Source organism: Mobula birostris, chromosome 24 (genome assembly GCF_030028105.1).
Source record: "Mobula birostris isolate sMobBir1 chromosome 24, sMobBir1.hap1, whole genome shotgun sequence".
NCBI lineage: Eukaryota > Metazoa > Chordata > Chondrichthyes > Myliobatiformes > Myliobatidae > Mobula > Mobula birostris.
In genome coordinates, this window is record NC_092393.1 from 51,030,780 (window position 1) to 51,057,406 (window position 26,627).

A 26,627-nucleotide genomic window follows, 5' to 3' on the forward strand; every position below is an offset into this window, starting at 1 on the left:
AGTTGAGGCCAGTTCATTGGCTATATTTAAGAGGGAGTTAGATATGGCCCTTGTGGCTAGAGAGATCGGGGGTATGGAGAGAAGGCAGGTACAGGGTTCTGAGTTGGATGATCAGCCATGATCATACTGAATGGTGGTGCAGGCTCGAAGGGCCGAATAGCCTACTCCTGCACCTATTTTCTATGTTTCTATGTTTCTAAATAGAAATCTTTATTCAGCACAGCAAGCAGGCATTCTCATGGAGACACTCTCAGTACAGGCTCCCTGACCCAATATTACATCACATTTTTATACGTTAAAGAACGAAGGTAGCAACAGGACAATTTCTTTTGTTACGGTGCATTCATCATGCTTCCATTGAGTTGCACATAATCTTCAAACACTTAGATCTTCATACCGACACATCCAAAATGAGTGTTAATCACTCTCTCTGAACTGCATTCATGCATACCCAGACATCTCAGGTGAATGATGTGTTTCCAGGCTTGCAATCAAATCCAGTCCGCTACTCCAGGAAGACCATTGTCATGAGCTGCACTTTAAATTGAATCTGCAATCTGCATTCATATCTGAAGACTGGTTGCTATAGAAATTAATATGTGCTCTATTCCAAAACTCCAGAATACACCCCAACAGCCGCTATCAAATCTGTGTAGATTGTGTTGCCATGCTGTCAGTGCCAGCATAGCAAGCCTGCAACTTACTAACCCACAACTGTATGCCTTTGGAATGTGGGAGGAAGTTGGGGCACCAGGACGTAACCCACACAATCACAGGGAAAACGTACAGGCAGCGACAAGTATTGAACCCCTATCACTGATCTCTGGTACGGTAGGGCTATGCACTAACTGCTATGATACCCTGCCGTAATGTCTCAGCCCTTTGTGTAACTGCAAAAATATCAAAGAGAGCCTGCACCACCTCGTCGACTGGGCTTTTAGAGCTGTGCTTCGAAGAGAAAAGACGAGTTGCTCCTTGATTAGTGCTGTCAATGAAAGGAGATCATGGGCAAATTTGTTGGTCATTAGGTATCCTCACAGAAGCTTTCACAGAGCAAGATCTGCCCTTAATTCAATGCACTTTATGAACAAAACATAGACAGAGATTTGCTTCTGAAATTTCCCAATTGTATTTCTGAAATGGATGTGTAATAATAACCTAATAATAGTTTGGAACATTCTAATTTATCTTTAAGATGAAAGGCTTGCAATTGACATGGAAGTGAGGAGCTAAAGGAAAACAGTTGTTTTTACAAAATCTCCATGCAAGTTCAAGTGGGTTCAACTTCAAAGTTTGACTCCACTTAACTGAAAATCAACTAAACTGCAGATGCTGGAAATCTAAAATATAAACAAAAAGTGTTCAAAATACTCTCCTGAAATGTGAACTAGTTCTCTTCCCAGAAGCATAGCCTGTTCTGCTGAGTACTTCCAGAAATTTCCACTTCAACATTATAGAGTATAGGACATCACACCACAATACAATCCACAATATTGTACCGACCTTCTAACATACTCTAAGATCTATCCCTTCCCTCGCAAATAGTCCTTGATTTTTCTTTCATCCGTGTGTCTATCTAGGGGTCACTTAAGTGCACCTAATGTATCTGCCTCTACCACCACCCCTAGCAGTGCATTCCAAGCACCCTCCACTCTCTATGTTAAAAACATCCTCCTGACATCCCACTATACTTTCCTCCAATCACATTAAAATTATGAGATAGAGAGATATTAGAACATTAAAACATAAAGGAATGCATGAGGTAATTCATCCTCTCACATCTGTTTTACACTCATTCAGTGAGCCCACAGCTGATCTGTGGTCAAACACCTTCCAAAGCAACACCCACAGGGTGCTGGAGGAACTCGGCATGGGTCAGGCAGCACGTATGGAAAGGAGTAAACAGCCAATATTTCAGGCCAAAACCCTTCTTCAGAACTGAGGGGGAAGGAGGAAGATACCAGAGTAAAACGGGGAATGAGATTAGCTGGAAGGTGATAGGTGAAGCCTGGTGGATGGGAAAGGCCAAGGTCCAGAGAAGAAGGAATCTGATAGGAGAGGAGAGTGGACAATAGGAGAAAGGGAAAGAGGAGGGGACACAGGGAGAAGAAGTGAAAGGTTTGGAGTGGGTATAGAGGAATGGGAGAGGGATATTTGTTCACCTTCCACCTTTCTAGGCCCCAAACCCTTCATAACCTTGGCCAGCAAAAAAAAAACTGTTGAATTCAGTGAATATGGTAGCTAGGACTTTATACCTTGGAGCATCAGGGATTCAGGGGTGACTTTATAGAGTTGTATAAAATAATAAGGGGTATAGATAATCTTTGCCCCAGGAAAGGGAAACTGAAAATTAGAAGGCATTGATTTGAGGTGGGAGATGAAACATTTAAGAGGAACCCTACTGGCAGTTTCTTCACAGAAAGGTGGACCATACATGGAAAGAGCTGCCAAAGGAAATAGTTGACACTGGTACAATAACAGCATTTAAAAGACATTTGTAAAAGTACACAGGTAGAGGGCCCTAGAAGGATATGGGTCAAACACTGGCCAGTGGATCCATATTGGTGTGCACCATGGTTGGCATGGACTAGCAGGGCTGAAGAGCCTCCCCACCATTGAGCTCATCCAAAAGAAGTGGAGCCATAAGAAAGCAGCATCCGTCAGTAAAGACCCTCACTAGCCGGGCCACATTCTCTTCTCATTGCTGTCAGCAGGCAGGAGGGACAGGAGCCTTAGGTCCCACTCCTCCAGGTTCCTGAACCAGCGAGGATAACTGCACTCATCTCGACACTGAACTGATTCCACAACCTACAGACTCACTTTCAAGGACTCCACAAATCATGTTCTCAGCATATATATATATATATATATATATATATATATATATAATAGGCATCCGTTAGTCTCATGAGACCATGGATTTGCGCCTTGGAGGGTTTCCAGTGTGCAAGCCTGGGCAAGGTTGTATGGAAGACCAGCAGTTGCTCATGCTGCAAGTCTCCCCTCTCCACGCCACCGATGTTGTCCAAGGGAAGGGCATTAGGACCCATACAGCTTGGCACTGGTGTTGTCACAGAGCAATGTGTGGTTAAGTGCCTTGCTCAAGGACACAACACACTGCCTCAGCCAAGGCTCAAACTAGCGACCTTCTGATCACTAGACGTACGCCTTAACCACTTGGCCACGCGCCAACAATATATATACCTAAGACTTGCACAGCACTCTATATATTATGCTGAGAACATGATTTGTAGAGTCCTTGAAAGGGAGTCTGTATATAAAAAATCAGGGTTTCTAGGATCTTTGGATAGTAGTCTAGTAATTTTATGTATTGCACTGTACTGCTGCAAAAAAGAACAAATTTCATGACATATGTGAGTGATGATAAACCTGATTCTTATATGGGTCTCTATTTTGGACTGAGTATGGGAAGGAGGCAGAGAGAGGGGAATCATGATTGGGAACAGGGGAAAGGAGAGGGGAGGAAGTGGGAAGTATCACAGAGACATTCTGCAATGACCAATAAACCAATTGTTTGGAACCTTGCCTGGTGTCTCAGGCTGGGTGTGTCTGCGCCCACACCACCACCCATCCCTGATGTTTCTTCTCTGCCAGCTGTCCCACACCCCCTCCCGTGGCACTTTACCCTTGCCATTCCCAACATCCTTTGCTCCCGTCAGATTTACAAATTCACTCTGTGCTCCATGTTGACAAATACAGTACTGTGCAAAAGACTTCAGCCCCCTAGCTGTATATTTGTGCCCAAGACTTTTGCACAGTTCTTTCGGTCACGATATATGTGGTGAAGTTTGTGAAATGAGCCTGTGCTGTCCAGTTACACCCATGTGACCTAATGTGGTGCCTTGGTAGTGCAGCAGTCAGCACAGCACTTCACAGCACAAGTGATCAGAAGATCGGGGTGCGCCGCTGTCTGTAAGGAGTGGCTACGCTCTCCCCATGACCATGTGAGTTTCCCCTGGGTGCTCCAGTTTCCTCCCACATTCCAAAGACATATGCTTAGGGCTTGTAAGTGGTGGCCATGCTATTTTGCACCGGAAGTGCGGCAATAATCGCGGGCTGCCCCCAGCACATCCTCAGACTGTGTTGGCCGTTGACACAAACAATGTATTTCACTGTATGCCTCAATGTTGTACACATGACAAATAAAGATCATTTTTAGTCTTTATATATCTTTAACCTACTAACAAGTTCTTGGAATACGGGAGGAAACCAAGGCACCCAGAGGAAACCCATGTGGTTACGAGGAATATTCCCAGACAGTTCATGTTCGAGTTTTAGTTTATTGTCATTTCAAATGTGTACATGTAGACCGCAAAATGTTCCTCTAGACCAAGGTGCACAACGCAATACGTATAACCCACACACAACACATAAAATAATATTACCACAAATAAATTAACAAATATAAAATACATATATTTATATTGACATTTAACCTAGACCATTGATCCTGGGATGTGAATTTGCACCTTACCGTAGAGGTCACACAATTTAAATTCAAATGGAATAAAGCTAGAATTAAAAAGGAAGCCTTGTTTTGTCAAATTGGTCTTCATAAAAACCTATCTGGCTCAGTTATACCCTCCAGAAAAGGAGATCTCCCATCCTTACCTGAATGCAATGAATCTTGCTGTGACATGCAAAGATTAGTCTCTTCCCTCTGAAACGCGTCATTAGTCATTCCGTTCAATGTGGGATGGCCCATCTTCCATGAATGACTGGAAACTAAATCTGAACGTGGAGCGCATGCAAACACACACACACACACACACACACACACACAGAAGAAATGCTGGCACTTACACAGTAGGTGTTGCTGGGACTCAGGCACACTTTGACTCTCCTCGCTAAATGGGTCTATCAAAGCAATGCAAGCATTTTTACCTGGAAAAAAAAGTAAGACTATGTTACACAGTAGGACCCAGCTTTTCTGTAAATATTTCCTCAAAAGAAAGAAGACATTGTACAGTTCTCTAGAGCTGTTTATATACATTAAGTAAACTCATTCACCAGTGTAACATCTAGCTCTATGCCACAAAGCACAAGAATCTAAATTAGTGGGCTGCTAATATGAATGTCATAGTTACAGCACTCTAAAATATTACAACTAATATTCAGTATACAGTGTCATAAACCATCATATTGTACACCTTTCCAGCTGGGTTTTTACTGGAGCCTGACATCTAGACTTAAGGTGAGAAATGGTGAGAACCATTCGAGCCTTATAAGGGACCACAGTCACCCAAGAGGCAGTTTATTACCTCTCCTTTACGTTGAATGGCATTTCCATCAGTATCCTAGTACTTCGCATTGATGAGAAATTAGACCGTACAATTGCCAGGGTTACCTGATTAATTTACAGACCGTGGTAATTTACAGAGAATCACTTACTACCTGATGGGCTCGAACGAGGGGTGTGATCGAATACTCTCCACTTGCACATCCACAATCCTCATGGTTGATGACACACTTAACCAGCAACACCATCTCACCACCTGTGGTAGAAATGGTTAAAACTGGTGTATGATGGGATACTTGGCCATTCCGGAGCAGCTGGGCCTAAGACCGCTGGTGTGTGTCGAGAATAACCTTGGATGATAAGTGCAGCAGCAGAAACTCCGATAAATAAGATACTACGCCCCGGAAGAAGGAGGAAGGATGTGTCTGGGGGTAAATTATGAGTCCTGATAACAGGAAGCAGGAAGAACTGTTAGACTCACACTGAGAGATAATTGACATGTCTTTCAAACGATTGATCATGTACTGACCGTGGGATGCCAAACAAAGTTGTGTGAAGTTCTTTGCATGTATGAGCTCAGTACAACCTAAAAATCAGAGCTCTGCTGGTGGTGGAGACTGCTGCAGACTCTCCATGATATCACGTTAATAAACTCTTAAAACAAAACTCAAAGTCACTCTGGTGTTCTTAGTTAGTGTTTCCATGACACCACCCTAAGTATTCAACCTCGAAGGTTGGTACGTGATGCCATTGTCGTCACCGATGAACTGGACTCAAAAATATCATACTCATTCCTCAACCATACTTTATTTACTCGTGCACAAAGGAGAACAGCACGGCCCCCGCCGTCACATTGTTCTGAAGTCTGAACAGAGATATTTTTATACAAAATTGACTGTCAGTTACAGATTTTGACCATTTGGTAAACTGTCCATGTTTGAATTCCTTACTGGCAAGATCGATCAACCTTCACAGTATAGGTGTTAAAAGTCAACAGAAACTACAAGCCAACAACTGACAATACTCTGAAGTTAGTGAAGTAATTGTCCCTTAGTTGGTGTGTGATCAATGAATGCTTCCATCACATCCTTACCTTGTCTCAGTAAGCTAAGTGGCTCTGGTCCCCGGCTGTGCAAAAAAAAGCTATGCTTTTCAAGCAACACACATCAAAATTGCTGGTGAACGCAGCAGGCCAGGCAGCATCTCTAGGAAGCGGTACAGTCAACATTTCAGGCCGAGACCCTTGGTCCTGACTAAAGGTCTCGTCCTGAAACGTCAACTGTACCTCTTCCTAGAGATGCTGCCTGGCCTGCTGCGTTCACCAGCAACTTTGATGTGTGTTGCTTGAATTTCCAGCATCTACAGAATTCCTGTTGTATGCTTTTCAAAGAGCTTTCTTGCCTGAGCGGACTGCACCCTTGCCTTCCCAAACTTTCAGCCTAGGCAAGGAATGATTCAAAGTTCCAAATACATTTATTATCAAGATATGTATAAATTATAGAACTTTGAGATTCCTCTGCTTACAGGCTGCCTCAAAACAAGAAACCCTAAAGAACACAATTTTTCAAAAGGACCAACACCCAATGCACAGAGAGAAAAAAAAACAAATCATGCAAACAATAAGGCAAGCATCGACGTTCCGAATGGAATTGAGTCCATAAACCCGAAGCCTGGAGGAGCCGCAGCAGGTCCATAATCTCAGTGTCTCGGAGAGCAGAGTAAGACGTGGAGCACAACTAGCCCTGATCCTCACTTCCGAGCCCGGCACCCTGCCTTTTCAGTCCATCTGGCCTAGCGTCTAACTTGTCCGAGCACCAGGTCATCCCCCTGCTCTAGAACCCGGGCCTCACCGCAGCAATGCGTTCTGTGCTGGCCCGTACTTGACATTCCAAATCAGCCCGGCACCTAGACGAATCCAACCTTGACTCTGGAAAAAAACTCCAACTTTTCTCTGCTCTGCTCTCTCCAACACCTTCTCTGACTCTGACTTCATCTCAAACATGCCCTGACCTCACTCCATCCACTTGACCATGCTCCAACTCCACCTCGCACCTACCCAACTCAACCCTCGGACCTGCTTCATCCTCGCTCGCCTCTTCATTGTTTGCGGTGGTTGTTTACCACAAATTTCCACAGAAAGAGTGTTATTAATAGAGTATTTCACCGTATTTCTTGCTTTGAGAACCGCCAGTAAGCTGTCACCCACCTCCAGTAGAGCCATCTTAAACTGGATGACAAGGCAACTGTGGGTGACAAAGGAAGTCAAAGGCAGCATTAAAGCAAAAGAGAGGGCATATAATAGAGCAAAATTTGTGAGAATGTAGAAGATTGGACCCCAAGACTGATTGTGGATGATCAGCCATCATCACAGTGAATGGAAGTGCTGGCTCGAAGGGCCGAATGGTCTACTCCTGCACCTATTGTCTATTGTCTATTGGGAAACCTTTAAAAACCAACAGAAAGCAACTAAAAGAACACAAGGATAGAAAAGATGAAACATGACGGTGAGCTAACTAAAAATATCAAAAAGGATACTAAAAGATTTTCAGATGTTGAAAGAGTAAAAGAGAGGCATGAGTGAATATTGGACCACTGGAAAATGATGCTGGAGAGGTAGTAATGGGGGACAAAGAAATGGAGGGTGAACTTAATAAATACTTGTATTAGTCTTCTAACTAAGAGTACACCAGAAATGTCAAGACTGTCAGGGAGTAGAAGTGAGTGCAGCGCTATTGCTAAGGAAAAGGTGCTTGGGAAGCTGAAAGGTCTGAAGGTAGATAAGTCACCTGGACCAGATGGACTACACCCCCCCCCCCAAGATTCTGAAAGAGGTCGCTGAAGAGATTGTGGAGGTATTAAACATGATCTTTCGAGAATTAGTAGATTCTGGAATGGTTCTGAAGGACAGGAAAAGTGCAAACGCCACTCCACTCTTTAAGAACGGAGGAAAGGAAATTATAGACCAGTTAGCATGACTTCAGTGGATGGGAAGATGTTGGAGTCCTTTGTTAAGGATGAGGTTTTGTGGTACTTAGAGGCATATGATAAAGTAGGCCAAATTCAGCATGGTTTCCTTAGGGGAAATCTTGCTTGACATATCTGTTGGAATTCTTTGAGGAAATAACAAGCAGGATAGACAAAGGAGAGTCAGTAGATATTGTTTACTTGGATTTTCAGAAGGGCCTTTAACAAGGTGCCGCACATAAGGCTGCTTAACGAGTAAAGAGCCCATGATATTACAGGAAGAGTTCTAGCATGGAGAGACCAGTGGCTGATTGGCAGAAGTCAAAGAATGGGAATAAAGGGGGCCTATTCTGGTTGGCTGCCATTATTCCTTTAGTGGTATTCCACAGAGGTCTGTGTTGAGACCGTTTCTTTTCGCATTATCAGTCAATGATTTGGATGGCAGAATAGATGGTTTAGTGGACAATATGAAGATGGGTGTTGTTGAGTGTTGAATGCAGGAAGTGTTGAGAAAGCAGGGTGGTGAATCTGCAGAAGGACCTGGACACATTTGGAGATTGGCATAGCCTCAGGATAGAGGGACATCCATCTAGAACAGAGACGAGAAGGGATTTCTTTAGCCAGAGGATGGTGAATCTGTGGAATTCATTGCCATGGATGACTGTGGAGGCCAAGGCATTGAGTATATTTAAAGCAGAGGCTGATAGGGTTAGTCAGGGCATCAAAGGTTACATGGAGAAGGCAGGATAATGGGGTTGAGAAGAATAATAAATCAGCCATGATGGAATGGCAGAGTAGACTCGATGGAACAAGTCAACTGCTTGGCCGAAGGGCCGAATTCTGCTCCTATGTCTTATGGTCTAACTAACAGCATGGCAGGAATACTCACAACTCTCAAGCTCATCTTCAGTGAAAGTATCTGCTCCTTGTTACAACATACTCCAGATAGAAAGTGATACCCATTCAGTTTCTCCACTTGAGGGGGTGCTTTAAAATCAGACACTCTGCAGGTGTGAACATTGCAGCAATGCAAGGGTTAAAATAACATGCTAGCAGAAAAGAGTGAGGACACTTTTCTATGTGTTGGAGTTCACTAAGTCAACCGTCAAGATGACTAGCTGACGGAGACGGTGTGCAGACCTGGTCCAGTCACCCAGGCTGGACACAGTCCTTGAAAGCCTAATCCTTGTACAGCCTTTCTGCTCAAACCAGGGAACCGAGGTCACTGAGCGTTCCAAGACAAGGGAGGCTAATCCAGAAGATTAAGGTGTAGGAGATCTGAGATGAATTGGATGTTTGGATTCAGAGCTGGCTTGTTCATAGAAGGCAAGGTGTGGTGGTTGAAGGGACATAGTCAAGCTGGAGGTCTGTGATCAGTGGTGTCCCACAGAGATCCGGGCTGCGACTTCCGCTGTTTAAGACCATAAGACAAAGGAGCAGAAGTCGGCCATTCAGCCCATGGAGTCTGCTCCGCCATTTTATCATGAGCTGATCCATTCTCCCATTTAGTCCCACTCCCCTGCCTTCTCACCATAACCTTTGATGCCCTGGCTACTCAGATACCTATCAATCTCTGCCTTAAATACGCCCAATGACTTGGCCTCCACTGCTGCCCGTGGCAACAAATTCCATAGATTCATCACCCTCTGGCTAAAAAAATTTCTTCACATTTCTGTTCTGAATGGGTGCCCTTCAATCCTTAAGTCATGCCCTCTCGTACTAGACTCCCCCATCATGGGAAACAACTTTTCCACATCCACTCTTTCCATGCCTTTCAACACTCGAAATGTTTCTATAAGGTCTCCCCTCATTCTTCTAAACTCCAAGGAATACAGTCCAAGAGCGGACAAACGTTCCTTATATGCTAACCCTCTCATTCCCGGTACCTCTTCTCTGTACCCTCTCCAACGTCAGCACATCTTTTCTTAAATAAGGAGACCAAAACTGCCCACAGTACTCCAAGTGAGGTCTCACCAGCACCTTATAGAGCCTCAACATCACATCCCCGCTCCTATACTCTATTCCTCTAGAAATGAATGCCAACATTGCATTCACCTTCTTCACCACCGACTCAACCTGGAGGTTTGTGGTTTATTAATGGCCTGGATGAAAATGTAGATGGGTGGGTGGATAAATCTGAGGATGATACCAAGGTTGGTGGAGTTGCAGATGACGTAGAAGACTGACAAAGAATACAGCCGGATATACTGTAGATTGGTTGCAGATATGGGCTGAGAACTGGCAGATGGAGTTTAACACAGGTAGGTGTGAGGTGTTGAACCTTGGTAGGGAAAATGCAAGGAGACAGTTAAGGGGAAGGTCCTTAACAGTGTTACTGAGCAGAGAGGTCCTGGGATCCAAGTTCATATCTCCTTGAAAGTGGCTACACAGGTCGATAAGGTGGTTTATGAAATGCTTCCTTTATATTAGTCGAGGCATTGAGTTCAAAAATCAGGAAGTTGTGTTGCATCATTATAAAACTCTGGTTAGGCCACATCTGGAGTATTGCGTATAGTGCTGGTCCCCCCTCTATAGGAAGGATGTTGAGGCTCAGAGAGGGTGCAGAAGAGGTTTACCAGGATGCTGCCTGGTTTAGAGGGCATGTGCTATCACGAGAGACTGGATAAACTTGGATTGTTTTCTCTGGAGCACCGGAGGCTGAGGGGAGATCTGATAGAGGTTTACAAGACTATCATTGAGTAGACAAACAGTATCTGTTTCCCAGTGTTTGAATGTCTAATCCAGAGAGCATGCATTGAAGGTGAAAGGAGGTAGGTTCAACAGGGATGTGAGGGGTAAGTTTTTTACTCAGAGAGCCATGGATGCCAAACGTGCTGATGCGCTGCCTGGTATGGTGGTAGAGGCAAATACCTTAGAGGCTTTTAAGAGATATTTGGATTGGCACATGGATGTAAGGAAGATAGAGGGATATGGACATGGTGTTGGTAGGACAGATTAGTGTTTGGGTGTTTTTGATTAGATTTTTAGCTGCTCCAGCACAACATTGTGGGCCAAATAGCCTGCTCCTGTACTGTTCTATGTTCTACTGGTACTTAAATATGCAAATAATGGGATTCAGAAGTGCACATCAATATTTTATACAGCTAGTCAATTTCTGCATAAAAATGCCATTTCTTTATTCAAACTTCAGATCAGTTTGGTGACAGGGACAATGCTGTGCTCCTTGTGCACATGTAAATGGTCTTATACAATCAGGAAAGCTTACCAATGCCTCTTCTGTCTGACGAGAGCTAGACTATGCACATCTGTACTTACGTGCTTCTACAGATGTGCTGTAGAGAGCACCCTAACACGCTGCATCACTGCTTGGTACAGAAACTGCTCTGTCGTAGACAGGAAGGCTCTACAACGGGTAGTCAAAACTGCCCAATGCATCACTGGCACCAACCTACCCACCATCAGGGACATGTACACAGAAAGATGCCGGAAAAGGGCCAGTAACATCATGAATGATCTCACCCACCCTGCTAATGGACTGTTTGTCCCACTCCCATCAGGGAGGAGGCTACAGAGCATCCATACTAGGACCACCAGACTCAAAAACAGTTAACTTCCCCAAGCAGTAAGGCTGATCAACACTTTTGCCCATTAACCCACCACCAGTACTTTATCATTTCCTGTCAGTCACTTTCTGTGCAGACACTCCTGTGCCTAGCATCACTTTATTGACATACAATCTATTTACAGTACGTAAGCTATCCAACATATTTATATTTACTGTTTTTTTTAAATTATTGTGTTCTTTACCTTATCCTGCATTTTGTGGGGTTTTTTGTGCTGCATCGGATCCAGAGTAACAATCCAATTAATCATTGACAACGCAGATAGTCAACGTAACGTATTTATCTGCTGCTTCAGCCAGACTGCAGGTGCAATCTACAACCTGGGCTTTCTAAATTTACAAGCAGCCGCCAGGCCATTACTTCCACTTGACATGAGATCGAATTTGTTGATCTATCAGAAGGGTGATGTGACCCAAGACTTTATGCTGTCTGAGTAACTCTGATGGGAAAACGATGTTGAGGTGGCAGAACAGGTCCAAGGTGCTAAATTGATTACATCTGCCCCAACGATTAGTACTTATTCTAGAACCCAAGCCTCAAAAATACACCTCCAGTTTTTTTTTAAATTTGGGACCATTTCCAGCTCCAATTTTTTTTTGAATTTAATTTAGGTGCACTGCACAGTAGCAAGGTCTTCCTGCCCAATGAATTGAATTGAATTGAATTGACTCTCTTTCTTACATCCTTCACATACATGAGGATTAAAAATCTTTATGTTAAGTCTCCACCTAACTGTGCCTTGTGCAATCATAGTAATTTATAATAAATAGGTTATTTATCTATAGGTTGCCCAATGGGCCCATGCCGCCCAATTACACCTGTGAGATTAATTAACCTACTAACCTATTTGCTGTGGGAGGAAACTGAAGAACCTGGAGGAATCCAAGTGGTCACGGGGAGAATGCACAAACTCCTTACAGACAGCTGTGGGAATTGAACCCAGAGTCGCTGGCCCTGTAACGGCGTTACGCTGACCACTGCGCTACTGTGTCGCCCTTCTCTTCATTCCCACAGCAATTTCTTCCTCTCAGTCACCGAGCTGCCCATCGATGATGAACTGTATTGAATCGAATGTGAGACTGTGGCGAGTGAGCAGGCAGTCAATTGCCCGCGCAGTGAAGGGCTCTCCCTTTTCAAGTGCGCATGCTTTCGTCTCACGGGCTCGGTTTGTTCCCCCTCCCCCCCCGCCCACACTCGTAGGTATTCGTACTGATATAATACTCCGTTGTCACTCTTTGCAAAAGGTCAGGGTAAAATGCTAAGCACTGGAATTGATTCTTGATTAGTAAAGGGTGTCGTGGTTTACAGGGAGAAGGCAGGAGAATGGGGTTGAGAGGGATAATAAATCAACCAAGATGGAATGGCGGAGCAGAATAAATGGGGAAAATGGCCTAATTCTGCGTCTATGTCTTATATTGTGCTCGTATTACTGTCAGAAACAGCATTTTTTATTAAATCAAGGCCGTCTCATGTAATTGAGTTCTGATTTCAGGTGATACAAGTGCATTAATGAATCAGAATCAGATTCATTATCACGGACATGTATTGTGAAATTTGTTCTGCAGCTGCAGCATGGTGGAATACATTAAAAATCATGATAAATTACAACAACAAATATATTAGAAAATCAATAAGTCTAATTCTGCTTCCAAGTCTTATAGTTTTATGTGTGAAAGAGATATCACACATGTCCAAGCTAGTTTACTTACCACATAGGATCAGAAAGCAGTGATTGGCAGTGCTGATCCTGGCCGATTCTGTGACTCTGATTGCCTCCAGTCACGGGAACAATCAAAGATCCAGCAGGTAAACTCATTTCAAACCTGGATCATTGCATTTGTTTTCTTCTACTAACAGTTGCGGAATGAAGTGGGATCACAACAGGGAACGGATCGTAGTTCTTTGAACACAGCTGAACAACGACAGCTATTTCAAAGTGATTAATCCAGGCTGTCATTCCTGTGGCATTATCTCAGCATGAGCTCTGAGATATCATTTACTTTGTAACTAAAAATAATATGGGGAAGCAGTCACCGAATTGAAGGTTTGTTCCACAGAGATGGTGTAAGCCATCTTGCAATGCTAGCTGAAAAGGAACTGTCCACCCTAACCCAGGTTCTGATCTGTGGTCTAGTAACATGCAGTTCCAGGAAATTTTTTAATGTATTGTCTGCTTCTACTCTTCATATCGACCTTCAGTTCTAAACACCCACCATCTGTAGAAGAAAATGTTTTTCTTCCTTTCCTCTTTAAAGATTCTACAAATTACCTTTTGTCACTGATACCTGGTTATTGTAAGAGAAATAGCACTTTCTTATCCTCCCTATTAAATCTCCTCTCATCCTCCTCTCTGCAAATGAAAATGGTCCCAAATTGTCCAATTTTCCCTCATTGACTTTTACACGCAGCTACTTCATAGTCATAGAATCCTACAGCACTGAAACAGGTCCTTCGGCCCATCTAGTCCATGACAAACTGCTATTCTGCCTAGTTTCATTGGCCCGCAACTGGACCACAGTCGTCCATGCTCCACACATCCAAACTTCTGTTAAATGTTGATAATTGAACCCGCACTTACCACTTCCACCAGCAGCTCACTTCACACTCACACTAACCCTCTCAGGTTTCTCTTGAACATTTCACCTTTCACCCTTAACCTCAGACCTCTAGTTCTATTCTCACCCAATAGGCTCAACAGCCTCTCTGCTGTTCACATCCCTATAGCTTGATGACCAGGACTGTCAATGGAACTATAGTTGTTCACTAATTATTGCTTCAATGAGTTCTAAGGTGACCTTCCTACTCTTTTTTCTCTCTGCTCCACACAATAAAGGCATCCGTTAGTCTTGTGAGAACATGGATCTGCACCTGGAAAGTCTTCGCTCTCCAGGGCGCAGGCCTGAGCAAGGTTGTATGGAAGACCGGCAGTTGCCCATGCTGCAAGTCTCCCCTCTTCACGACACCGATGTTGTCCAAGGGAAGGGCAGGGGCCGATACAGCTTGGCACTGTTGTCATTGCAGAGCACTGTGTGGTTAAGTGCCTTGCTCAAGGACACAACATGCTGCCTCGGCTGGGGCTCGAACTCATAACCTTCAGTCGCTAGTTGAATGCCTTAACCACTTCGCCACGTGCCCACACAATAAAGACACATACATCATAGGTGGAGATATGTCCCTGCCAAAGGAAGTGTAAGGCACTCCTTCCCTCCACTAGCCTACAGGTCACCCTTGGGCACGGTGTAGTGCAGCCCCCCCCCCACCCCAATCAAGGTCACATGAAGCCCTAGGAGTAGGTAGTGGACGGTTGTATGAGAAGCTAGTCTATATCTTAAGTCCTGGTTATGTGATCACTGAATCCCGGCAGACAATCTCTAAAGAGTATTGATAATGGCAGGGGTCACCCATCTTGTAAAGATACTGCTCAGAAGAAGACAATGGCAAACCACTTCCGTAGAAAAATGTGCCAAGAACAATCATGGTCATGGGACCATGATCGCCTATGTCATCCAACACAACACATAACGAACAAATGCCCACCGTATGCTTTTTAATTAGTCAGGCTCCTTATCTTGCCACTTACAGAGAGGGATCTGGATCCCTCTGCTCCATTGCGCATCTAAGTATCCAGTTATTTAGGACTGAATTTGTAATTGATTTGATATTGTCACATGTAGCAAGATACAAGGGAAAAATTTGTTCTGCATGTTTGGATCATTCCAAACATCAGTACATTGAAATCGTACAAAGGAAAAGCAGGAACAGAATGCAAAATATAGTACAGTGCAGGCAGACAATAAGGTGCAAGGCCATAACGAGGTAGATTATGAGCTAAAGAGCCCTCACAAGACAAGGGCAGCAGAGCAATTTAACGCTATTACAGCACCAGTTGTAAGGTCAAGGTTCAATTCCCATCACAAGACGTAAGGAGTTTGGACATTCTTCCCATGGCTGCATGTAATTCCTCCACGTTCCCTTTCACATTCCGAAGACATACAGGTTAGGGTTAGGGATAAACACCGGAGATTCTGCAGGTGCTGGAAATCCAGGGCAACCCACACAAAATGCTGAAGGAACTCAGCAGGTCAGGCAGCAGTCAACAATTCGGGCCTAGACCCTTCATTAGGGTTAGAGACTTCTGGGCGTGTTACGTTGGCACTGGAAGCATGTTAACACTTGCAGGCTGCCCTAGTACAATCCTCGCTGATTTGATTTGCCGCAAATGACATATTTTGCTGCATGTTTCAGTATGCATGTGACTTGAAATCTTTTCTTCTCCAATCTTACTGTGCTAGGGAACTGTTCAAGGGTCTTATAATGGCCTTGAGCCTGGGGGTATATGCTTTCAGGCTTTTGGATCTTCTGCCCAGTGGAAGGGGGAGGGGTAGAAGAGAGGAAGTCCAGGATAGGTGGGATCTTTAATTATGCTGGTTGCTTTTAAAGACATGGAAAAGTGTAGACAGAGCCCAAGGGGGTAGGTCAGTTTGCATGACATGCTAAGCTGTGTCCACAACACGCTGCAGTTTCTTGTGGTCTCGGCAGAGCAGTTGCCCTATCAAGCCACGATGCATCCGGATAGGACAGGGTTCAATCTGGCTATGATTCTCTCTCATTATCAACCACATGACTAATTGATTGATAATCATACACCCTGCTAAAACCCATATAGACCGCAACAGGCAAACTCACCATGTTCTCCACTGTCAAAAATCCAATCAGTGCAGACTGCGCAATATGCCTGAGTTCCAGTGAACACAATTAAACCCCTCACAAGCTGCCAGCAATTGTTCAACAGGTCTTCATCCCTTCCCCTTGGTAATGAGTTTGAACTTTTTATGTCTGCCCTGGTAACGTTTTAATCATTAAGGTTTCTCACACTGTTAGCACTGTTTATGCCATGTGTCGGACACTTTAACTTTCAATAAATTTTTATTCTCTAAAAGTTAAGAGAACACAATTGCCATGGAAAGAGAGCCATCTATCACATTAGTGAAGTTACACACACAGACTAGTTAGTCAAAAAATCGATTAACACATAAGACAAAAGTTTAATTGTCACGAAGGCAGCTGTTTTTTTACCAAAGTGTATTTGCAATGTTCTACCTCAAACCTAGGTAATAAAAAATTGTTGTATTCCACTTTGAAGCAAATCCACCTCAGAAGTAAATTAAGTCATGAAATATTTAATCTCAATAAACCTCTAGAAAACAGAATACTGTGTTTAATAATATCCCACTCAGAAATGACAATCAGAGAGAAAAGTATGTAGTCTACATTCACAAACATACATCTTTTATATGATTTTTTTAAGATTAGATTATGAGGACACATCCTCGTTTATTGTCATTTAGTAACGCATGCATTAAGAAGTTATACAATTTGTTCCTCCAGAATGCTATCACAGAAACACAAGGCAAACCAAGACTAAAAAAACTGACAAAAACCACATAATTATAACATATAGTTACAACAGTGCAAAGCAATACCATAATTTGATGAAGAACAGACCACGGGCATGGTGAAAAAAAAAGTCTCTAAGTCTCTTGAAAGTCCCATCATCTCACGCAGACAGTTGAAGGAAGAAAACTCTTCCTGCCATGAGCTTCCAGTGCCGCAAACTTGCCGATGCAGCATCCTGAAAGCACCCGACCACAGTCCGACTCTGAGTCCGTCCGAAAACTTCGAGCCTCCGACCAGCCCTCCGACAACGAGCACCGAGCACCATCTCTGCCGAGCGCTTCAACCCCGGCCCTGGCAACAGACAATAGGCAAAGCCGAGGATTTGGGGCCTTCCCCTCTGGAGATTCTCGATCGCACAGTAGCAGCGGCAGCGAAGCAGACATTTCAGAAGTTTCACCAGATGTTCCTCAGTGCTTCTCACGTCTGTCTCCATCAAATCAGGATTGTGCACGTCCCTATTTAACAAATACAATATCAATTCAAAGCAGCCGCGCGTGCTGCATCGCGCCGCCATCTTCTCCTCCCTTCCTGATTTGGTGCTGTGAAGAAAATATTAACTAGAATAATGGACAAACTAACATATCTATTTCTTTGCAACTTTTCTCCTTTTCTCTCCTCTCCTCTCCTGAGGATATTCACTGCTGATCAAGGTATTTTGGGGGACTTTTGCTATTGCTTGCAAGGTGGGGGAGCGGAGAAGGGTCAATGCTTATGTTGGCACAAGTGGGGGGTCAACAGATCTGCTGCAGGAGGGCTTTGGGTTTCTGATGTTTCTATCATTCATTCTATGGGGTTCTTGTTTTGTGGATGTCTGTGAAGAGTAAGAATTTCATGCTGTATTCTGCATACATTCTCTGATGTTGAATTGACCTATTTGAACCATTTGATTTGACATGCCTTCAGGGAGTCTGTAAGATATAGGAGCTGATTTATGCTATTTAGCTCATCAAGTCTGCTGTGCCATTTTATAATGGCTGATCCATTTCCCTCCTAGCCCCAATCTCCCGCTTTCTCCCTGTAATCCTTCATGCCCTGACAATTCAAGGATTTATCTACCTCTGCCTTATATATACCTTCACTGTATGATGTTACATAGTGAACATCAAGCATTCATTTGCACTAATCCCATTTTATCTTCCCCACAATCAGAATCAGAATCAGATTTAAATTACCGGCATATGTCATGAAATTTGTTGTCTTTGCAGCAGCAGTACAATGCAATAGATAATGATAGAGGAAAAATGTGAACTACAGTAAGTATATCTATATATATATATATATTAAATAGTTGTCAGGTGGTGTAGTGAATCTGCACCATACTTCATGAATGGTCCTGGGTTCGAATCCGGTTGGCTCCCTGCACACTTTCCATCCTTGCTGGGTTGAGCGTCAGGCTAGCAACTCGGCCTCATGAAAAACAGACAAGTGCTAAGGAAACGGAAAGGTTGCCATCTGGTGCACCACACAGCGCAAAAATAAGAAAAATAAAAAAGTAGTGAGGTGGTGTTCATGGTTTCGATATTCATTCAGAAATCGGATGGCAGAGGGGAAGAAGCTGTTCCTGAATCATTGAGTGTGTCTCTTCAGGTTTCTGACGGTAACAATGAGAAGGAGACATGTCCTGAGAGATGGAGGTCCTTAATGAGGGACACCGACCTTTTGAGGCATCGCTCCTTGAAGATGTCCTGGATACTACAGAGTCTAGCTTCCATAATGGAGCTGACTGAGTTTACAACCCTCTGCAGCTTACTTTGATCCTGTACAGTCGACCCACCCCGATTGTGGCAGGTGACCCGCAAGGTACTCAACAAAGCTGTCCCATCAATGTAGAGGAGGCCACATCTGGAGCACCAGGCACAGGGAGCAATTAACTTGCCAACTGGCACGTTATGTTGAATGTACCAGGACACTGGAACATTCGGTGAGGGGGGGGCGGGTGTTATCTACAAAGTGACGGGGAGATTGGGCAAGCTCCACATAGATGGCACTAGAGGTAATGATTAATCTGGGTCCCTAGGTGCCTTGGTTGTCAGGGACAAGTTGACCGAAGGATCCATTTCTGTGCAATATGACCCTATAACTGTATAACCGTGGGACAATGGTTCTACTAGCTGTACCACTGTGCCAAAAAGTCTTTTGGATAAACCTCCTGAACCAGATAATAGGAAACTGAGGTGATTTATCAAAATTCATAAACACCATTAATACATTTCATTATGGTTGTGACCATTGGTCAGTTCGTACTTTTCCATAATCGTCCTCCAAGTTGGGAGATTATGGTTTGAAACTACACTAGAAAGATCACATTGTGGTATCTGGGCTAACACGCCATTCTGTTGCTGAGGGAGAGATAGATTGTTAGAAATATTCCCATTCAAAGCAAACACTAAACATCTGCTTCCTCAGCGTAACCTCTTTAATTTCACAATGTGCTGAACGTGTAGCTAGTGTGAACCCTGGACTTGAAGCAAACAATCAGAATAATTACAGGAGCTGCATAAGATTCAAACTTCACTGTAAATTTATTATCAAAGTACATACATGTCACCATATACAAACCTGAGATTCATTTTCTTGCAGGTAATCGCAGTACCTATGAGAAACACAATAGAATCTATGAAAGATTGCACCCAACTGGACCCACAACTACAAATGTGCAAAAAAAACCAAACTGCAGATACAAAAAGAAACAGGGAATAATGATGACAATAATAAATAAATAAACAATAAATATCGAGAACATGAGATGAAGAATCCTTCAAAGTGAGTCCATAGGATGTGGGGACAGTTCAGTGATAGGGCGAGTGAAGTTGAGTGAAGTTATATCCACTGGTTTCAAGAGTCTGATGGTTGAGAGGTTCATGAACCTGGTGATGTGCGTCCCAAGGCAAGAAGAGAGCATGTTCTGGAAGGTGGGGCTCCTTGGTGATGGATGCTGCTTTCCTGTGGCAGTGCTCCTTACAGGTGTGCTCAGCGGTTAGGAGGGCTTTACCTGTGATGGACTGGGTCGTATCCACTACCTTTTGTAGAATTTTCTGTACTAGGGCTTTGGTGTTTCCATACCAGGCTGTGATACAACCACCACACATCTATAGAAGTTTGACATAGTTTTAGGTGACGTGGCAAATCTTCGCAAACCTCCAAGAGAAATAGAGACACTGCCATACTTTCTTCGTAATAGGACAGATCCTCTGAAATGATAACATTTCAGATTTAAAGTTGCTAAGCCACTCCACCTCTGATTCAGAATTGCCCAATGAGGACCGCCTCATGGACCTCCAGTTTCCTCCACCTGGAGTCAATAGTCATCTCCTGGGTCTTGCTGACACTCAGTGAGAGGTTGATGTGGCACCACTCAGTTCGTCTATCGATCTCCCTCCGATATGCTGATTCATCGCCACCTTCGATTCGGCCAGTGACGGCAATGTTGCCAGCAAACGTAAATATGGCGCTGAAGCAAAGTAGCGTAGCGGTTAGCGCAAGGCTTTACAGCGTCAGTTGTGAGATCTGGTTCAATTCCTGCCACCATCTCTGAGGAGATTGCACGTCCTCCCTGTGGCTGTGTGGGTTTCTCTGTGTGCTCCAGTTTCCTCTCACTATCCAACGACGCATGGTTAGGATTAGTAAATTGAGGGTATGCTACTTTGGCACCAGAAACGTGGTGATACTTGTGGGCTGCCCCAGCCCAATCCTCGTTGACTTGATTTGATGCAAATGGCACATTTCACCGTATGTTTTGATGTACCTGTGACAAATGAAGCTAATCATCTCTTATCTCACGGTGAGGCTCACTTGCATGTTCTTCTGCTGTGATAAGAATCCTTAAAGCACCAGTTTCCAGAAAAAAAATGCTACAAATGCTTTAAATTTAAAATATTAAGTGAAAATGTAGAAAACAGCCAGTAATTCAGGCAAAATCTGTGCAAGGTAAAATGAATATTATTGTTTCAGAGCATACACACACACAATGCTGGAGAAACTTAACAGGTCAGGCAGCATCTACGGAGAAGACTAAACAGTCAACAGTTTGGGCCAAGACCTTTCATAGGTTTAAGGTCCCAATGAAGCGTTTGGACCTAAACACGACTGATTATTCCTCTCCACAGATGCTGCCTGACCTGCTGAGTTCCTCCAGCATTTTGTGTGTGTTGCTCTGGATTTCCAGGATCTGCAGAATCCCTTATGCTAATATTTCAGGTAGGCTATTTTGATGGGTCTGAAACCTCAACTCTTTTTCGCTTTCCACAGATGCTACGTGACCTACTGAGTATTTCAGCATCTTCAGTTCCCAAGATGAACTTAAACCAAATGACGTCAGAGTGGGATTGACACCACTGACAATGAAACAGTTGTTTCAAGATTGATTGGCTGCTATTTGTTATAAAGAGAGACTGGATTGGCTGCTTTTTGTTATAAGGAAAGGCTGGATTGGCTGGTTTGTTTTCCCTGGAGCTGAGGAGGCCGAGGAGTGACCTGATAGAGGTATAAAAAAACATAAGGATCGTAGGATCCTTAGGGTATATGTAAATATCTTTTTTCCCCTCAGCAGGTCAGCAAACTGTCTTTTTCAAAAGCTCCCTTCTGCAAAGTACTATAGCTTTTATTAAAACAAAATCCACACCATCTTAAAAGTTTGTTTTCCCCAGGCAGTTAATCTGATCAACCATTCTAGCTGCCTCATAGTGCCCCCTATCTATTACCTTAGTAACTGCAATGCACAGTAAACACTTTAAACTACCTCATATAATGCTGTTTACATTGTAAATGCATGCTGGTATTTATGTATTTATGAACATTTTATTCCATATACGTACTTCTAACAGAGATATTTAAAATGTTCTTAGCAACAAGTGAGGTGCCAGAGGACTGGAGGATAGCTAATATTGTTCCGTTGTTTAAGAAAGGCTCTAAGAATAAGCCGGGAAATTATGGGCTGTTATGCCTGACATCAGAAGTGGGTAAGTTACTTTGAAGGTATGAGACGTGAATTAGCTAAGATAGACTGGCAAATGACACTTAAAGGATTGACGGTGGATATGCAGTGGCAAGCATTTAAAGGTTGCATGGATGAACTACAACAATTGTTCATCCCGGTTTGGCAAAAGAATAAATCAAGGAAGGTAGTGCACCCGTGGCTGACAAGAGAAATTAGGGATAGTATCAATTCCAAAGAAAAAGCATACAAATTAGCCAGAGAAAGTGGCTCACCTGAGGACTGGGAGAAATTCAGAGTTCAGCAGAGGAGGACAAAGGGCTTAATTAGGAAGGGGAAAAAAGATTATGAGAGAAAACTGGCAGGGAACGTAAAAACTGACTGTAAAAGCTTTTATAGATATGTAAAAAGGAAAAGACTGGTAAAGACAAATGTAGGTCCCCTACAGACAGAAACAGGTGAATTGATTATGGGGAGCAAGGACATGGCAGACCAATTGAATAATTACTTTGGTTCTGTCTTCACTAAGGAGGACATAAATAATCTTCCAGAAATAGTAGGGAACAGAGGGTCCAGTGAGATGGAGGAACTGAGCGAAATACATGTTAGTAGGGAAGTGGTGTTAGGTAAATTGAAGGGATTGAAGGCAGATAAATCCCCAGGGCCAGATGGTCTGCATCCTAGAGTGCTTAAGGAAGTAGCCCAAGAAATAGTGGATGCATTAGTGATAATTTTTCAAACTCGTTAGATTCTGGACTAGTTCCTGAGGATTGGAGGGTGGCTAATGTAACCCCACTTTTTAAAAAAGGAGGGAGAGAGAAACCGGGGAATTATAGACTGGTTAGCCTAACGTCAGTGGTGGGGAAACTGCTGGAGTCAGTTATCAAAGATGTGATAACAGCACATTTGGAAAGCGGTGAAATCATCGGACAAAGTCAGCATGGATTTGTGAAAGGAAAATCATGTCTGACGAATCTCATAGAATTTTTTGAGGATGTAACTAGTAGAGTGGATAGGGGAGAACCAGTGGATGTGGTACATTTGGATTTTCAAAAGGCTTTTGACAAGGTCCCACACAGGAGATTAGTGTGCAAACTTAAAGCACATGGTATTGGAGGTAAGTTATTGAGGTGGATGGAGAATTGGTTAGCAGACAGGAAGCAAAGAGTGGGAATAAACGGGACCTTTTCAGAATGGCAGGCGGTGACTTGTGGGGTACCGCAAGGCTCAGTGCTGGGACCCCAGTTGTTTACAATATATATTAATGACTTGGATGAGGGAATTAAATGCAGCATCTCCAAGTTTGCGTATGACACGAAGCTGGGCGGCAGTGTTAGCTGTGAGGAGGATGCTAAGAGGATGCAGAGTGACTTGGATAGGTTGGGTGAGTGGGCAAATTCATGGCAGATGCAATTTAATGTGGATAAATGTGAAGTTATCCACTTTGGTGGCAAAAATAGGAAAACAGATTATTATCTGAATGGTGGCCGATTAGGAAAAGGGGAGGTGCAACGAGACCTGGGTGTCATTATACACCAGTCATCGAAAGTGGGCATGCAGGTACAGCAGGCGGTGAAGAAGGCGAATGGTATGCTGGCATTTATAGCGAGAGGATTTGAGTACAGGAGCAGGGAGGTACTACTGCAGTTGTACAAGGCCTTGGTGAGACCACACCTGGAGTATTGTGTGCAGTTTTGGTCCCCTAATCTGAGGAAAGACATGCTTGCCATTGAGGGAGTACAAAGAAGGTTCACCAGATTGATTCCTGAGATGCCAGGACTTTCATATGAAGAAAGACTGGATGAACTAGGCTTGTACTCGTTGGAATTTAGAAGATTGAGGGGGGATCTGATTGAAACGTATAAAATCCTAAAGGGATTGGACAGGCTAGATGCAGGAAGATTGTTCCCAATGTTGGGGAAGTCCAGAACGAGGGGTCACAGTTTGAGGATAAAGGTGAAGCCTTTTCGGACCGAGATTAGGAAAAACTTCTTCACACAGAGAGTGGTGAATCTGTGGAATTCTCTGCCACAGGAAACAGTTGAGGCCAGTTCATTGGCTATATTTAAGAGGGCGTTAGATATGGCCCTTGTGGCTACGGGGATCAGGGGGTAAGGAGGGAAGGCTGGGGCAGGGTTCTGAGTTGGATGATCAGCCATGATCATAATAAATGGCGGTGCAGGCTCGAAGGGCCGAATGGCCTACTCCTGCACCTATTTTCTATGTTTCTATGTATTCTAAGGGGCAGGATTAGATAAATGTTTGGATATACAGGGACTGACTAGGGATAGTAAACATGGTTTTGTGCGTGGTAGGTCATGTCTAACTAACCTTACGGAGTTTTGCAATGAAGTTACCATGAATAACGTTGATGAAGGCAAGGCAGTGAATGTTGCCCTCATGTACTTCAGCAAGGCCTTTGACAAGGTCCCACATGGGAGGTTGGTTAAGAAGGTTCAGTCGCTCAGCATTCAAGATCTGATACCAAATTGGATTAGGTATTGGCTTTGTGGAAGAAGTCAGAGAGTGGTAGTTAAAGGTTGCCTCTCTGACCAGAGGCCTGTGACTAATAGAGTGCCACAGGAATTGGTGCTGGGTCCATTAATGTTTGTCATCTATATCCATGATCTGAATGTAGTTAACCGGATCAGCAAATTTGCGGATGACTGAAAGATTGTGGGCAGAGTGGACATTGAGGAAGGCTATCAAAGCTTGCAGTGGAACCTGGACCAGCAGATGGAATTTAATGCAAACAAGTGTGAGGTATTGCACCAGAAGGACCAACCAGAGTAGGATTTGTGCAGTGAGTGGAAGGCCACTGAGGAATGCAGTGAACAGAGGGGTCTGGCAGTACAGATCTATAATTCCTTCAAAGTGGCGTCACAGCCAGTTAGTGTCGTAAAGAAAGATTTTGGAACATTGATCTTTATAAAACAAAATATTGAGTACAGGAGTTAGGATGTTATGTTGAAGTTGCTGAGGCCTAATTTGGAGTATTGTGTGCAGTTCTGATGACCTACCGACAGGAAAGATATCAGTAACATTGAAAAAGAGGGCAGAGAAAATCTAGAAGGATGTTGCCAGGACTTGAGGTTCTGAGTTACAGGGAAAGCTTGAATAGGTTTAGACTTTATTCCCTGGAGCGTACTATAGGAGAATGAGGGGAGATTTGACAGAGGTACTTTATACTTTATTGTCGCCAAACAATTGGTACTAGAACGTACAATCATCACAGCGATATTTGATTCTGCACTTCCCTCTCCCAAAATTATGAGGGCTATACATAGGGTAAATGCAAGCAGGCTTTTTCAACTGAGGTTGGGTGAGACCAGATCTAAAGGTCATAGGTTAAGGGTGAAAGGTGAAATGTTTAAGGGAAACATGAGGGAGAACTTCTTCACTCAAAGAGTGGTGAGAGTATGGAACGAGCTGCCAGCGGAAGTGGTGAATGCCAGTTCAACTTACACATTTAAGAGAAATTTAGATGGGTACATGGATGAGAGGGGAATGAAGGGCTATGGTCCTGTTGCAGGATGATGGGAGTAAGCAGATTAATAGATTGGCACTGACTAGATGAGCCAAAGGGCATGTTTTTGTCCTGTAGAGTTCTAGGACTATGACTCCATTACTTTTAATAAACTGGGGCTGCTCAGTCAGGAATATATACTTTAAAATACAAAATGTATTTTGTATTTTGCAATAATGTTGATCCTTAAGAATAGAGAGCATAGGTTTAAGGTGAAAGGGATAGAGGGGCTTTCTGAGGGGGGAGGTTGATAGAGGTCTGGAATGTGCTGACTGAAGAGGTGATTGTAGCAGATACTCCCACAATTCACCATTGTACTGCCAGGTTCAGCTTAAATCGCACCATTAAGTTCGCGGGTGATACCACAGGGGTCGGCCTGAGTCAGCATACAGAGAGGAGGCTGAGAGGCTGGTCAGATAGCATGAGAACAACAACCTGAATGTCAGCATGGACAGGACAAAAGAGATGATTGTGGACTTCAGGAAGGCACAAGTCATTAGTGGATCTACCGTGGAGGGAGTGAAGAACACAGAGTTCCTTGATATGCACATAACGGACAATCTAACCTGGACCCGCAACACCTCCTCACTTAGTCCAGGAGGCGTGGCGGTGCCTACACTGTCTGAGGAGAATGAGGTGTGCAATGCTCCTCACCCTCATTCTAACAGCTTTCTACAGGTGCACCATTGACATTGTCTCGTCGGGATGCATCATTGCATGGTACAGAGGCTGCAAGGCATCAGACAGCAAAGCCTACTGAGGATAGTTAGAACCGCTGAGAGGATCACTGGGGTCTCGCTTACCCCTGCTAGTGACATTTACTTGGAGCATTGCGGACAAAGGATCCTCACCACCCATCCCACAATCTCTCGGACCCACTCCCTTCAGTGAGGAGGTACAGGA

General features: G+C 43.8%; 1 protein-coding gene across 1 annotated transcript in view; it reads right to left on the reverse strand.

Annotated features, from left to right (window-relative positions):
* tmem235b (transmembrane protein 235b) overlaps window positions 1–26,627 on the reverse strand; it is a 97,439-nt gene that overhangs the window by 36,451 nt on the left and 34,361 nt on the right. The window contains exon 2 of the mRNA XM_072242715.1: window positions 4,825–4,905. Coding sequence (XP_072098816.1) covers window positions 4,825–4,905 — 81 coding nt within the window. The remainder of the gene's footprint in view (window positions 1–4,824; window positions 4,906–26,627) is intronic.